General features: G+C 36.7%; 2 protein-coding genes across 2 annotated transcripts; one reads left to right on the forward strand and one right to left on the reverse strand.

Moving 5' to 3' along the window:
- Positions 1 to 1236: 1236 nt before the first annotated feature.
- Positions 1237 to 6936, forward strand: LOC107811442 (uncharacterized). Its single transcript, XM_075232819.1, has 3 exons — positions 1237 to 1679; positions 2848 to 3012; positions 6363 to 6936. The coding sequence occupies exons 1-3, from the start codon at positions 1374 to 1376 to the stop codon at positions 6459 to 6461; spliced, it is 570 nt and encodes a 189-aa protein (XP_075088920.1). The 5' UTR covers positions 1237 to 1373; the 3' UTR covers positions 6462 to 6936.
- A 324-nt stretch (positions 6937 to 7260) lies between these two features.
- LOC107777732 (uncharacterized) lies at positions 7261 to 7608 on the reverse strand. Its single transcript, XM_016597863.1, has one exon. It carries the CDS (start codon positions 7606 to 7608, stop codon positions 7261 to 7263), a length of 348 nt encoding a protein of 115 aa, XP_016453349.1.
- Between the last annotated feature and the right edge of the window lie 9060 nt (positions 7609 to 16668).

The following is a 16668-nucleotide window of genomic DNA, read 5'->3' on the forward strand; positions in this document are numbered from 1 at the left end:
GAATCCTATCTTAATCTGGGTAAAATAGGGTGCAACAGTCGCTTTCTTGACTTTCACTTTTTCTTGAGCCTCTCCATTCTACCACTAGTCCCCTTTATGCCCACTAGTGTAGCCCTCCGAGACCCTTAATACCTCTCTAGCTGCTTCTCTAATGCAATTCGCTATCATGGTCCACATACTACTCGTGTTTCCACTACTCCTTCAAGCTCCCATTACTAACAACTTCTCCCCAAACTCCCGAGCTTTGTCCTTAGTCAAGGCTCCTCACTTGATCTTAGGTTGACCATACACGATCCTCTTTTACCTAATGTCTAAATTCATTACCAAGAGCCTATGTTGGGTCATGAGGTTCTCGCTCGGAATAATCTTGCAATCTGTGCATAAACCTCTATAAGGCCACCGTACTATAAAATGTGACCAAGTGCTCCTCCTTCTTTGAAAACTCGAGTTAGCTATCACCAAATTAAAAGCCTTAGCAAATCCAACAACAAAGTTCCTCCATCGTTTCCATCACCAAAATCAAAGCCGCCATGCACATTGTCATAACCCCTAGAAGTCATCCTGATGTGGCCATTAAAATCACTTGGAATAGCGTCTCGGTGAACGGAATATCACGTACCACCTCGTCCAAATCTTCCCAGGAGTGAGACATATTTTTACATAATTTTTCTATTTCTTCCAATGTGATAACAATTTTCAACAAAGCCAACTTCTAATGTTCATGCAACACCCATTTTTTCGCATGTTCTAATCTTTTTCTCCTATTTTTGCTAGCTACTCAACATTCCGTTTTTAGTACATAATTTTTTTAAACAGTAGTGAGATATTAGAGTTATATGGAAAGGGACTGATCTTGCTAGATGTCATTTTTACAAAAAGTTTGTTTTAAAACTGTTTTCTTGTATATTCTAAAAACAATTTATGTTTCTATATTTGTTCTGAAAAGTTAATTGCGTTAGGATAGGATGTTTTTTTAGAAATACAAAATATATGCAAATATCAGTATAAAGTGAATGGGTCTAAATGGTTCTTTATTCTTTGGATGTTGGTATTTACCCGAAATTAGTTTCTTGGTCTGTTGTGATTACTAGACATGAACTTCAATAACTTTGTTTACAAAGAAAATTTCTACAATTTGGTTACCAAAAACTAAAATTAATACAAAAACATATTTTCAAACCAAATCTAAAATAAAAAGGACAATTAGAGAATATTTAATAATCAATGTGTTACATATGAAGTAATTTAAAAACTCTATCATAAGGCCCTTAAACCCTATCCCCAGCAATAAAGTTGCAGGCATTTCTATTGCTGATTCTATTGTGAAAGATTCCTTCATTTATTCTATTGCTGATTCTGTCCCCAAGGCATCAATGTCTACCAATTTGGACGATCATATAGAAAAAATTTTATGGACAGAGCAGCAAATTTCTCGACGAGTTTCTGAGCTTGCTTCCCAAATTACCCTCAGCTTTTCTTCTTGTAAATCCGCTCCGGTCGCTGTGGGCGTTGCCACTGGTGCTTTTCTGTTCCTAGCTGACCTTGTTCGCAAAATCAAACTTCCCATCTCCGTTGATTTTGTTCGGGTTGAATCATACGGCTCTGGTACTGTATCCAATGGCAAACCCAAGATTTCTTGCGATTTGAAAATTGATGTTACTGGAAAGCATGTGATTTTGGTATGAATTTGTTAATTATAGTGTTTGGAAGAATTCCCTTTTTTGGTATATTAGGGTTCATCAGTTTGAGATATATACGTGCAATTGAGATAATTAAAAATGCAATCTTTATTCACTGGTTATGCTTATTTTTTCAGTTCTAGCAGCTGAAATTTTGTACATTTTAATTCAATCTATTGTAATTTATAAAAGTGTTCTGTTTGTGGCGCTTCAAGGATATTAATGTATCTGAAAAGCTTTATGGAAATCTTTGCAAGACTAAGGGTGTGTTTGGTATGAATCCAACATGTTCTGGCGACCAATCACCAAAAGATATCTTTCTTGAAAATATTTTCCATTAAAGAATGAAAGATGACTTTCTTAGCTTATGTTTTGCTCTTGTCGTGTCCGTTTGAAATAGTTTTAAACATTAGAGAGTTGGATAGTGAGGCAAAGTTTCTTCTGGAAAGTGCTTTCTGAAAGATATTTTCCATCATACCAAACACACCTTAAGCATTTCTCCATTTACACATTTTTGCTGGAAAGGTAGAAAATGGAAATCGCCTGATGTGGGTGCACGTACAGAAAGATTGTTTATAACTAGGGGGAAGCAAGAAAATTGCTTTTTGTGACTGGATTTTTAACTCCCTTTACATTTCAGATGTTGCATGTATGACTTGACAAAAGATCACGTGTACATCTTAGTTAACATAAGCCAATGTTTTCCAATAGAATATCTTGCTACCATTTAGGATTTAGGGGAGATCCTGCCGAAGTGCTTATTAGGGTCCTCTTAGTCGAGCTTTCATTCTCCAAGTATCTTGGCTGGTTAAATTGTCGTGTCGCCATATATTGCCGTCATAACTGCTGCTACTTGGTTATCTCAGTCTCCCCCTTCCCTTCCTCAATTTTCAGATTTATAAGTGAACCACTAGCTTGTGTTATGTGTGATTTGGTTGCAGTATATATAATTTTAGTTACGTGCTTGGAGCATGAAGATTCTTTCAGCTTAACCTTAACCTATCAGTTGGACTCATGAATCCTGCGTTTAAGTTGTAAAATTATATCAGTGACCATGTCTACAATGAACCTGCATATCAGCATACTGACATTTTATTTGACTAATTATTATTTTTTGAAACATGTTGAATCTGAGCTGATAATCATGGCTCTTCTGATATTTCCCCAGGTTGAGGACATTGTGGATACAGGAAACACGTTGTCCTGCCTCATTGAACACTTGAAATTTAAAGGAGCATCCTCCATATCGGTGTGCACGCTCCTCGATAAACCATCAAAGAGGAAGGCTAATTTTGAACTTGTGGGAGAAGGGAAGTTCTACCGTGGTTTTGAGGTAATCTCTAATATTCTCTTTGCTTTAATGAAAGTCCTTCGTTCTTGTTGTATTTGGATTGTGAATTATTACTGATCTGATGATTTCAAGGCATTTGATTGCCATAATTTTTGAGTTTCTTTTACTATGTCAATCTTTGTTAGCTTTATCTTGTCTATAGAAACTTTAAAAAAATGGCAATGCTTCGTTTTGCCATAGTTGTTTTCTGCTGGCCAGTCTCTCCAACAGAAAATAGACAAAGTAAAAACGAGAAAGGGAGAACTGTGGCAATTCCTGTCTGATCTAAAGAGCTAAAGTATTTTCTAAAAAAAAGCATATTTCGAGAACCTTTAAGTTAACTCTTAATTCATGAAAAGGAAATTGATTATTTTGATGTAGAGTTGTACTCCCTCCGGTCCACAATAAGTGATCAATTTGCTTTAGTCACACCCATTAAGGAAATACTAAATTCTAGACGAAAATAGTTAGTGTGACTGAACTACCCTTCATTAAATGTTGCACCATAGTTATAGTAGCACTTACTTCTCTTCTCAAATGTGAGGAGTAAATAACTTTTTAGGGATACGTACATAAGGTTAATTTTGGAAAAACAAATTGAATTTTTTCTTGATTATATAAATGGACACTTATTTTAGACTAAAATAAAAAAGCAAATTGGTCACTTATTGTGGACCAGAGGGAGTAAGATTAATCTCTCTCCACCTATGAAAGAATTATTGCAGTAGCAAATTTTCCTGTCCACACTGTTAAATTGGCAAGTATTTGATATATGCTTCTACGGTTTATGTGCTTTCTTAATATGTCCCTTCCGCATGAGAAGACTTGAAATTATTCATGGTTATAGCAGCCGGCAACTGTCATGACAAAGAGGTTGGTTTACTACATTGGTTTTATGACCATTTATGCAATAGAGAAAAACTTGGCATTGGTTTTCTAAAATGATAGTAGTAATATGTTTAGTTCTTCTTTTGCCCAATAATTAAACTGAGAATATGAGATTTCTCTGATGTCACTAGCCGATACCACAGGAAGATACTATTGGCAAATCAAATATTGAAATATCGCATTATAATAGATTAGAGATGGCTCGTTGCTATTTTTGATGGATAACCAGCCTATAACAACAGCATGTCTAGAAAGAAAGATGTTGTAGCTTGCATTTGGATAGCTCCTACATACTCCCCCTTTAGAAGATTAACCGAAACTCCATTCTTTTATTTGTAAATGTTAAAAAAGGGCAGCCCGGCCTGGTGCATAAAGCATCCCGCATTCACGCATGGTGGGGATGGGTCACACCCCAAGGGATGTGGTGTAGACAACCTAACTTAACACAAGCATTAATGGTTACTTCCACGGCTCGAACTCGTGACCTATAGGTCACACGGAGAGAACTTTATCGTTGCTCCAAGGTTCCCCTTCTATTTGTAAACTAGTATATATGTCCGCGCTTTGCGCGGTCGTAAAAGATATCAAATATGAAGAAAAAAAAATTAAATATGGATACTAAAGTTCTAGCACAATACTTATATTTGTGAAATAGCCTATCAATTAAAACCTATTCAGACGAACTTTTACAACTTCACTTCTTTTGGTCATGTGTCTAATTTTATAATAATGCTCCAAGTACATAAATTATGCTCTAGAATAAAGCTTCTCTGTGTATCACATTTACTTCCCTTTTTAAAATTTTGAAGAGAATTTTCCTATTTCTTAATGGACATTTAGGGGTTTTATTTCATTTTCTTAGAAAAAGATTACTCTTTCGATAAGTTTGAATTATCATAATCCATGTAGTTTTCTACTCATAGTATGTGCGCCCAAATCCTAATTTTCAATAATAATTTTTAATCTCTATTTGCAATGTCTCATAAGGCCAAAGTTCTACATATTATACTATTGATCATAGCGAGGACACATTGGCATTTACTTTATTAAAATGCAACTCCTCTCGCAAACATTTGAATAGGATGTCACAAACAAAGTTTCTTCATCTTTCTTTAATCAGTAGTTGAGAGCGAACGCATTGCAATTTAAGAAAATCTTTTTAAAAAAACTAGTAAAAGAAAGGAAAATAATTATCGTTATTATATACTAAAGAATAAATAAACACTGATATATACCTAAAATATTACTATAGTACAATCTTGTAAATTGGAATAAAAAAGAGCACCGAAGGGTATAAAATGCTAAATGGGAAACAATCACCAAACTCTTCTGATACGATGGAACTATACTTCAGTAAATTTAAGTATTTTCTGATAAAACCTATCTTAAACAACATTTGTATATAGATTGATATAGTTCTCAATCTTAGCAACTAACAAACAAATATTCTTATACCATCTAGTAAAATACATTAAAGATATCAAAGCATCCAGGCTATTTATATACTCTAAAATAGAGAAAGTAAGATGTATAAATTTTCAAAAAGAAATTTATTACAATTGAAATCTGAAATTATAATACCTTGATACTTGCTTTCACTTCAAGAAAACTCAAATCTATTGGAAACCAAAAAAGATATTCTACTTCTATATACAAAAAACAGAATGAAACAAAAAAAAGAAGAGAACAATATCAATTAAAAACTATAATAATCTGCTAAAAATAACATATCAATGGATCACTAAAAATAAAAACATGGCAAAAGAATTATATCCACCAAATCAGAAAAATAGAAGAGAAAAAACGACATGCGAAAACAATTATTATCAGGAAATCAATACATCAAAGTAGGGTAAATGGTATTACATTCAAAGTAACAATCTTCTATAGGACAAAATATTACAAAAAGATAAAGAGCAAAAAAGAAATTCCAAAAGTACCTGACGCCAAAAGGAATGACAACATTAGTAGAGAGCAGAAGGACTATTTGAAGGAGACGGACTCTTGAGTGGCATATTTATTTCATTAAATTAGAGAAGAACATGGTCTTAAAGGTTATAATAATGATAGGTACTAAATAGGGTGGTAAACATTGCGTAATTACAAAGATAGTAACGTACCTTTAGGAGTTGTAATATAATCAATATTAATTGTAATAATTGTAATACATTTAATAGTAAAAAGTCCATTGAATGGGAAAATATTTTTGAACACAAAAAAGCCAAAAAAAATGAGAAAAAAGATAAATGGCAATCCTAGTCAAAGAGAGATGCCAACTCATCTTTTATTGTCCCAACTTTATATATATATATATATATATATATATATATATATATATATATATATATATATATATATATATATATATGTATGTATATATGTATATATATAACTTTCTATTCCGCACTAGAAATATTGGTGCAAGTAACCTTTTATTTATCATTCTTCATTTAATTTGCATGCAGTGTCCAGATTATTTTGTGGTTGGCTATGGATTAGATTTTTCTGAGCTTTATAGGAACTTACCCTACGTGGGAGTCCTGAAACCTGAGATGTACAGTTGATTTATTTGGCCACAAATAATTGTTCCATCCAAGGAAAATTCTTGATTTGTTGGATACATTCAACCTTTTGCTGATGAAGAGGTGCCAGTTTCCTTATTATGAATCAGAGGGACTGCAAAGGTTCAGTTCCAAGCATTTTTTCCTTTACCCCGAGCCCTGCCCCCGCCCCTCACCCTCGTGTGGCATTCACCAGTTTATATTGTAATATACCTACACCTGCATATTCAGTGTGTGGCTCCTCTCCAATACCTAAGAATTGAATAGTTTTTGCAAACTTTGTCCATCAATTTCTTGTCTCTATGTTTTTTTTTGGTGTGCGCGCGCCTGTATGGTTAGCAATTTGTATTTTACTAGGTAACTGTTATTAGAGCTCAACGACATTTCAGTTTTCTGATTCGTTTTGACTGACACAGATTGTTCTATTGGACAAACACTGGATGAACTTAGAAAGTATTGACTATTGAATTACTGATAAGACATTTTGTTTCCTTTCGTCAAGTAGGTAAAGTAGGCATACGAACCACTTTGCCTTAGTTCTTACTTTTCATTTGTAGTAAATAAGAAATTCTTTTCTTCCCCGTTTTGTAAAATATCCTTTGAGTTCAGTATATTCAATTTTCAGGATACATTGGCATTAAGTTAGGCAAGTTATAAACGTTGAGAGAGAGTACATCATTTACTAAATCACTTGGTTCTCAATAGATTTAAGAAAAATAAAAAGAAAGAAAAGAAGGAAATAACCAACCAGTACATAAATATTAAAGAGCAATATTAATCCTTTTTATGAATGGACGGAACATTATTCTTTCCATGGAAGTGCAAGAGGGCGTGGAGTTTTGGGATTAACTAAATTCCCAGCAGTATCATAAATTATGACACCAGAAAATTGAGGAAGCTGGCATTTTCCTCCCATGATTATATTTTTCTTCCAGATTACAGAGACTTCACCACTGCATGTGTTTGGATCAGCTTCTCCAAAATAGTAACTCTGATCAATCTCTTCATTATTGAGTTGAATAACAGGGTCATGTTCATCGCCATAGCCATAACATGCTCTCCACTTGCGCTTCCATTTCCTCGAATGGCTTGCAACTAGTTGAGATAGGCTAGTGAACTTGTTGTCCAAGAGTACTAGTGCGCGAGCCATGAAATAAGTATAATTAAGTCTGTCGATTCAATCTATCTTAGATGGAATTTTTGCTAGTAGGTAGCGCGAGAGATCTGCTGGTTCTTCAATCCCTTTCCTTGTAGTTTGTTTCTAAGTTGGACGATTGGTATTATCTAAAGGTATGTGCTTATATAAATTGCAAGGATGAATTGGGGTTGTTGAGTTTGGAAATTAGTTGCATAATCTGTAGTTTGGTCCAAGATTTGAAGCAATAGTTTGTTGCAATAGTTAATAAAGTGAAGTGGTTTTGGTGACTTAGTTGTGGGTTTAGTTAAACATATCCAGTTTCTCAATGAAGAAGTCCTATTTGTCAACTTCGGTTAAAGTTGGGATCAAAAGTCAAATGTTAAAATAAATTAACTTACCTGCTGGAAAGATCACCATTATTGTATTGGGGAAAATAAATGTTACACGTGGAATTAATTATGTGGCTGACATGGCAAGACATGTGGATCATTAGAAAGGGACAGCTGGAGAAGAGTACTTAAAGAGATTCGAGTCTTAATAGGTACGAGCAAAACATCTAAGAGACAAGAAGAAACGGTTGCTCGAGTATCTTCGTAATTTGAAGAGACACTGATGGAGTGAATCAAGACAACAAAAAGTACAGATTCGTTAATCTTCAATTAATGAGCATGAATGACTAGAAACGTTACAGAATCTTCACGAAACAGTTACGATTGCCAATTATAACGTTTCATTAATGTCATTAAATACTCATAATAACTCGATTACGAGAGGGAAGAGACGTTGTACTTAGAAATAGCTATAAAAGGAAGAGAAATGTCATTTGTATGGATACGTTCTGATTATTACTGGAATACACTTATTTACTTTTGCTTTATACTGATTGCTTTGTTATTTCTCGCTCTAATTTTCCTTTCTCGTTGCAAAAATATTCATTTTCTTGATTATCAGTAACCCGAGTACTAAAAATAAGCTTTGACTGAAATTTTTATTTTTTGGTTAAACAAATTGGTTCCGTTACACAAAATCTGATAATCTTTTTACTTTGCAAATCAATTCTTCTGCCAAAACATCATGTCGAACGTCAACAACCATAACCAACAAAACCTACAAAACCAACAAAATCAGCAACATCAGTTGAATCAGCAAAATCAACAAGGAGATGGAACTACACTCCCTTTACCACGAAACTCTCCTCGACAATCTCGAGAAGGGACACCTGACAGATCTGAATCGAATATGAATGACCATGAGAACGATCAAGCTATTGATGCAACATTGAAGCAATTAGCCGAACAGTCAACAATGCTCTTCAAGCTTTTGTCAATAGGTTGCCAACTGTACCACCAACTCCACCTCCAAACAACACCGCAACCATAGAGAATCCACGTTCACGGCTCGCTAACTCAGGCAACGGAGTAACTCCCAACGAATCTCGTGATGGAGGGTCAGGTATCCCAGTTAATTCTGATTTACAAAGTTTATTACTAACTTTGCAGAAACAACTCAAGGAGCAGAACGATCACATAGAGCGGATACCTGGTGTGCCACCTATAATCAAAGGAGTAGATACGAAAAAATATTCTCAACAACCTTGGAAGCCATGTGTTGCACCTTTGCCTATTCCAAAAAAGTTCAAGATGCCCGATATCCCAAAGTATGATGGGACAACTGATCCACGAGATCATGTAACTGCATTTACAACTGGCATGAAGGGCAACGACTTGACCAAGCAAGAGATTGAATTAGTATTGGTCAAAAAATTCGGTAAAACACTCACGAAGGGAGCACTAACATGGTATTCTCTTTTACCTGAAAATTCCATTGATTATTTTGTTGAGCTTGTAGATTCATTTATAAAAGCACACTCGGGAGCTCAAAAAGTTTAAAAATGTATGGAAGACATTTTCAAAATAAAACAAGGAAATACGGAGCTACTCAGGGAATTCATAGACAGGTTCCAGTGTGAAAGGATAATGTTACCACGTGTACCTGACAATTGGGTGGCTATGACATTTTCCAGTAATTTAAATGAAAAAAGCTCGAAAGCCACGAGGAGACTCAAAGAGAGCTTACGAGAATTTTCCGCAACAACTTGGAATGATGTTTGCAACATGTATAGCATGAAGCTTCGGATAGAAGAAGACACCATCACTCAATCCCAAAGAGATGAAAGGGTAAGTTCAAGGTGACCAGAAACTGGAAAAATGTCCGGTAAAAATAGGTACGAATCTTATATGGGACCAACAGGAAGGGATTCACGTTCAAAATAAGAAAACCCAAAGTATGATTCCAGGTCAAAGGACAGAGATTCGGGTTCGTCATCTCGGTTTGGAAAGAAATGAAATATGCGAGATATGCGAGACAACGACGGAAGTTCAAAGGCGAAAATTAGAGGTTACAGTTTTAATGTTAGCACGTCCGAGCCGGTAGCTGTTTTAAGAAGCATGGGAGATAAAATGTGGTGGTCAAAAGAAATAAGATCGAACCCAACAGGAGAAACCCCGATTTTTTGTGCGAGTTTCACAACGATCACGGTCATAAAATAGTAGATTTCAGACTACTACAAGGTGAAGTAGAGCCCCTATTAAAATAAGGTTACTTAACCTAATTGTTTAGTGAGAAGGGTAAGCAAGCATATATGAAGAATAGGCAGGAACCACCGAAACCTCCATCGCCAAAGAGAATCAATGGTGTAACATATACGACAGCAAAGAAGGTGTCAAAAATCACAGTCACCCACGGGAAGCGAGTTCGTCAAGTTTTGAAAGAAGATAGTATAACATTTGATGATGCAAACGCAGATGGCGTGTTGATCCCACACAATGATGCACTGGTAATATCTTTACTTGTACATGATACTAACGTAAAACGAGTTTTGATTGATCCAGGTAGTTCTGTAAATATCATTCTGTTAAGAGTGGCAAACGAGATACAAGCCGATGATAAATTGGTACCCAAAGCACGGACCTTGTCTGGTTTTGAAAACTCGAGTGTTGTAATAAAAGGGGAGATATTACTCACCACATTCGCAGAAGGAGTAGTCAAAAATACCAAATTTCAAGTGATAGATATGGACATGGCGTACAATATGATTCTCGGTGGACCGTGGATTCACGAAATGGATGTTGTTACATCTACCCTACATCAGGTTATCAGGTTCCTTTCACAATGGGGAATAAGAAAAATCCGTGGTGATCAACAGGCTTCCCGAAGTATTAACTCAGTGGCAGATTCAAGCGCAAAAAGCGACGTTGTATATTAAAAATAGCAGTTACAGAATTCAGTTGAGGATTTAGCAACACAAACCTCAACTGTAGATGGACAAATAGATGTAGACTCAAGGCCTGATACTATTCAAGAACCAGAAGAAAATGAAAACATCAAAATAACAATCGAGGAATTGGAAGTTGTGGTATTATTTGTACATTGGCCGGATAGAAAAGTGTACATTGGAACCAACCTTAGCCCGGAGATGAAAAGTAAGTTAATTAAATTTTTAAAAGCTAATGCGGATTGCTTTGTTTAGTCGCATTCATATATGACAGGTATACCACCGGATGTAATGACCCATAAGCTGAATGAAGATCCAACATATCCACCTGTCAAATAGAAGAAAAGGACGCAAGGGTCCTTCAAGAATCAGGTAATTCAGGATGAGGTACAAAAGCTCTTAAAAATCGGGTCCATCCACGAGGTAAAATATCCTAATTGGCTAGCTAACACTGTAGTGGTACCCAAAAAGAATGGTAAGTGGCAAGTTTGTGTAGACTATACTGATTTAAATAAAGCTTGCCCTAAAGATTCTTTTCCATTATCACACATAGATCAACTAATTGATGCTACTGCAAGACACGAACTACTAAGTTTTTTAGATGCATGTTCAGGATATAATCAGATAAAAATGGATCCTTCAGATAGAGGAAAAAACTTCCTTTATTATAGAAAGGGGGACTTACTGTTACAAAGTTATGTCTTTTGGTCTAAAGAATGCAGGAGCCACATACCAAAGATTAGTGACTAAGATGTTTCACGAACATCTGGAAAAAACCATGGAGGTTTATATCGATGATATGCTAGTCAAATTACAATAGGTAGGGGATCATATTCAACATCTGTCAGATACGTTTTAGATTCTCTACAAATTCAATATGAAATTAAATCCCGAGAAATGTGCATTTGGCGTGTCTCCAGGTAAGTTCTTAGGTTTCCTTGTTTGTAACTGTGGAATTGAAGTAAATCCCCCGCAGATTAAAGCTATTGAAGAAATATCGGATATACTCATAAGAAAAAAAAGTGTAGAGGTTAACAGGTAGGATAACAGTGTTAGGAAGATTTATTTCTAAATCTTAGAAGAAAAGCTTTAAGTTCTTTTCAGTTTTGAAAAAGCAAAGTCAATTTGAATAGACTAAAGAATGTCAACAAGTGCTCAAAAATTTAAAAGCATACTTTTCAAATCCACCTTTGTTGGCTATACCAAAGGATGGGGAAAAGCTACTCATCTATCTCACTGTTTCAGAAGTGGCGGTAAGTGGCGTATTAGTTCGAGAGGACAGAGGTAAACAATCTCCAATTTATTATATTAGCAAGACTTTATTGTATGTTGAAACTCGATATCCTTATCTAGAAAAACTAACTTTAGCATTAATTATGGCATCCAGAAAATTAATGCCTTATTTTCAATGTCATCCCATCTCCGTAGTAACTGTTTACCCTTTACGTAATATATTGCATAAGCAAGAGTTATTAGGTAGGTTAGCTAAATGGGCTATAGAACTAAGTGAATATGACATCACATATCAACCTAGAACTACAATAAAATCACAAGTTTTAGCAGATTTCATGGCATACTTTAGCCCAGGCATGGCAACAGAAGCGAAAAAAGAACTGCGGGTCTTTAACGGGTCTAATCCAGGTACTTGGACCTTGTTTACCGATGGCTCTTCAAATGTAAAAGGAGCGGGTTTAGGCATTGTCCTAATCCCACCCGCAGAAGAGACTATACGACAAGCCATAAAATTCCATCCTATTACTAATAATGAAGCGGAATATGAAGTTGTGATTGCAGGTTTAGAATTGGCATGAGAGCTCGGAATAGAGCAGGTCATAATCAAAAGCGACTCGCAACTCATAGTTAATCAAGTGTAGGGGACTTATATAGCTAGAGAGGCGAGGATGCAACAATATTTGGAAAAGGCACGAGATTTGATTAGACAATTTCGAACTTGGAAAATCGTGCATATACCAAGAGACGAGAATGTCGAAGCAGACGCGTTAGCTAATCTCTCATCCGCTGCAGAAGTGACAAATGAATAGAATGCTTCTGTAATACATTTGTTTCATTCGACACTCGACCAAGATAAAAACGAGGTAAATTTCAATAATTTAACTTGGGATTGGAGAAACGAGATTGTAAATTTTTTGCAGTACGGAATACTACCTAAAGATAAGAATAAAGCTCAGGAACTTCGTTGAAAGGCTGCCCGCTACTGTTTGGATCGAGGCAATTTATATCGAAAAATATTATGTGGCCCTCTAGCAAGGTGTGTCGGACCTTCTCAAACGGAGTACATGATGAGAGAAGTACATGAAGGGCATTGTGGAAATCATGCTGGAGGAAGGTCCTTGGTAAAAACTTTAATAAAAGCAGGGTATTACTGGCCAAAAATGGAAGAAGAGGCAGAAAATTTTGTGGCCAAATGTGACAAGTGCCAAAGATATGGTAACAACATGCATCGACTGGCAAAGTTATTACATTCGGTTGTTGCACCGTGGCCTTTTACAAAGTGGGTGATGGATATCGTGGGTCCATTGCCACAAGCCAAAGGCAAGGTACGATTTCTATTAGTGCTCACTGGTCATTTTACTAAGTGGGTGGAAGTAGGTGCCTCCAAACATGTACGAGAAAAAGAAATCAGAGATTTCATTTGGCGAAACATCATATGTCGGTTTGGAGTTCTAAAAGAAATTGTGTGCGACAATAGCCCGCAGTTCATAGGTGCGCAAATCACAAAAAATTTTCAAAGTTGGCAAACAAAAAGGATTACTTCAACACCTTATCATCCTGTGGCCAATGGACAAGCTGAATCGACAAATAAAGTTATTATTAATAACTTAAAGAAAAGACTAGAGGAAACAAAAGGTAAATGGCCAAAAGTGTTCCTGGAGTTCTGTGGGCTTACAGAACAACAACAAAAACAAGTACGGAAGAGACACCATTTTTACTTGTGTACGATACTAAAGCCTTAATTCCAGTTGAAATAGGAGAGCTAAGTACGAGGTACACCCAAGCAACCGAAGATTCAAATGAGGAGGAGATGTGGGTAAATCTCGACCTACATGAATAAAGGAGAGAAACATCTTTGATAAGGATGGCTACACAAAAACAAATTATTGAGCGATATTACAATCGGAAAGCTCATCTTAGATACTTCAAGATTGGGGACTACATACTCAAGAAAGTTTTTCAATCCACAAGAGCAATCAATGCAGGAAAGTTGAGTCCAAATTGGGAAGGACCTTACAAGGTTCGAGGTATCACTGGAAAAGGCCATATGAATTGGAAACCATGGATGGCAAGGTTCTACCCTCAAGTTGGAATGTTGTTCATTTGAAGAAGTACTATTTCTAAGGAAAGGAAATACCTACGGTCAGGTATCCCTTAATTACGATTTTTATTTTGAACAATTAAAATTATACTACCAATTTTAGACGATAGGCAAAAAGCTAGCCCACACCAAATGATGATATTAGACCTGAAAGACACGCGGAAGTAAAATAATTCTCGGTATAGGATTACAACCTTTCTGATGTGAATATAAAGGGTAAGCAGTCATCATCTAAATTATACCTCCAAGTCCCATATGTTTTTTCCTTTTCAGGAAAAGGACCGCACGGAAGGAATAATCAAGTGCTTGAGATTTCATACTTCAAAGCTCAAACACTTGGGGGACTATATATATAAGGAAGACAAAGAAGACTGGAACAATCAGAATTCAAGTCAAGCCTAAAAGTCTACCCAACAAATCAAAAGTTCAGAGCAACGTCACGAGCCTAATTCACAAGCCTGATTCAAAAAACATATGAAGAATACACTCGTGGATGCAAATTCTAAAAGTTTACGAATGTATAGGTTAAAGGCATTATTTAGTCATGGGTTGTCAACATATACCCTCGAAATTTTTACAAAATCTGTTTTAAAGAAAACAGTTAGGAGCAATTGTTAACAATTTTTCTACCCAACCACGGAAACCAGAAATCTCCTCAACAGTTCCCATGGTTGCTAAAAGGGAAGAGTAAATCAGTTACGAGAAGTACAGGTTCTACACAAAAAAGAGAAAAAAAATAAAGATTGAAATACTCACGTGCAAAGTTCCACTTCTCAGGGAAGGGAATGTTCTCTTCACCTACTAACCCACTTGTGGGAGAAGCAATGAATCGGGCATACCAGCCACGATCTTTATCATCCTCAGGACTGGGAAAATCCCATGACGAAATAATTTGGGAGAGTAGAGATGGATTAGATGATAAAAGGTGAAGGGTTCCTGAGCCAGGTTTGCCAAATACCTAAGGCATGCCACATCCTTCCATGCAATAGGGCCAATCTATCCTAAACACACATCAAAGAAACGGGAAAATTCAACAATGACTGGGTCAATAGGAGGCCTAAAACCTAATGTGAAGGGATATGTATACACAAAAGAAAAGCCAACTTTCAAATAAGTGATCCTTTGCTTTTCATTGGGAACCAGAATTGGAAAATCAAATTTCCAATGACAGTCTCTACGTACAACGGAAATCAAACCCTCAGTAATTTGGGAGGGATAAACATCATCCCGATCATGATAAGTCTTAGAAGTAACTTGATTTCTAATCGATTCTCTATCAGAATAGAAGGACTTTATGGAAGTTTGACTCAGTATGGGTCATTGTTGACAGGTTGACCAAGTCGGCCCACTTTATTCCAGTGGCAACTACTTATACAACAGAGAGGTATGCTCAGATTTACATTCGGGAGATAGTCCGGATGCACGGTGTTCCTGTTTCCATCATATCAGATAGAGGCCCTCAGTTCACTTCCCATTTCTAGAGGGCTGTTCAGAGTGAGTTGGGGACCCGTGTATAGCTCAGCACAGCATTCCATCCTCAGACCGACGGGCAGTCGGAGTGGACAATATAGATTTTGGAGGACATGCTCAGAGCATGTGTGATTGACTTTGGAGGGCAGTGGGATCAGTTCTTTCCTTTGACGGAGTTTGCATACAATAACAACTATCAGTTCAGCATAGAGATGGCTCCATTCAAGGCGTTATATGGTCGATGGTGTCGTTCTCCTATCGGGTGGTTTGAGCTTGGTGAGGCTAAGTTATACAGTACAAATTTGGTACAGGATGCCTTAGATAAGGTAAAGTTGATTCAGGAGAGGCTTCACACAGCTCAGTCCAGACAAAAGAGTTACGCGGATCAGAAGGCGTGTGATGTATCATTCATGATTAGTGAGAAGGTTCTCTTAAAGGTATCGCCAATGAAAGGCATTATGAGGTTTGGGAAGAAGGGCAAGTTGAGCCCAAGGTTTATTGGCCCCTTTAAGGTGTTGAGACGAGTTGGGGAGGTTGTCTATGAGCTTGCCTTACCCCCCAACTTATCGGGAGTTCATCCGATTTTTCATGTATCGATGCTTCAGAAGTATCATGCCGACTTGTCCCATGTGTTAGACTTCAGTATTATTCAGCTGGATGAGAGTTTGGGTTATGAGGAGGAGCCAATTGCCATTATAGATAGGCAGGATCACCAGTTAAGGTCCAAGAGGATTTCTGCGGTGAGGGTCCAGTGGAGGGGCCAACCGGTCGAGAAGGCGACCTGGGAGTCCGAGGAGGACATGTAGAGTAGATATCCCTATTTATTCAGCAGCTCAGGTACTTTTCTATATCCGTTCTAGGACGAACGTTTGTTTAAGAGGCGGAGAATGTAACGACCCGGCTGGTCATTTTGCCTTTTTGAACCCCGTTCCATTAAATAAGACTTCCCGTGCTTGCTTTAGCTAATTTACGACTTGCGGGGACGGTTGGTTCG

Source organism: Nicotiana tabacum, chromosome 16 (assembly GCF_000715075.1).
Source record: "Nicotiana tabacum cultivar K326 chromosome 16, ASM71507v2, whole genome shotgun sequence".
Classification (NCBI taxonomy): domain Eukaryota; kingdom Viridiplantae; phylum Streptophyta; class Magnoliopsida; order Solanales; family Solanaceae; genus Nicotiana; species Nicotiana tabacum.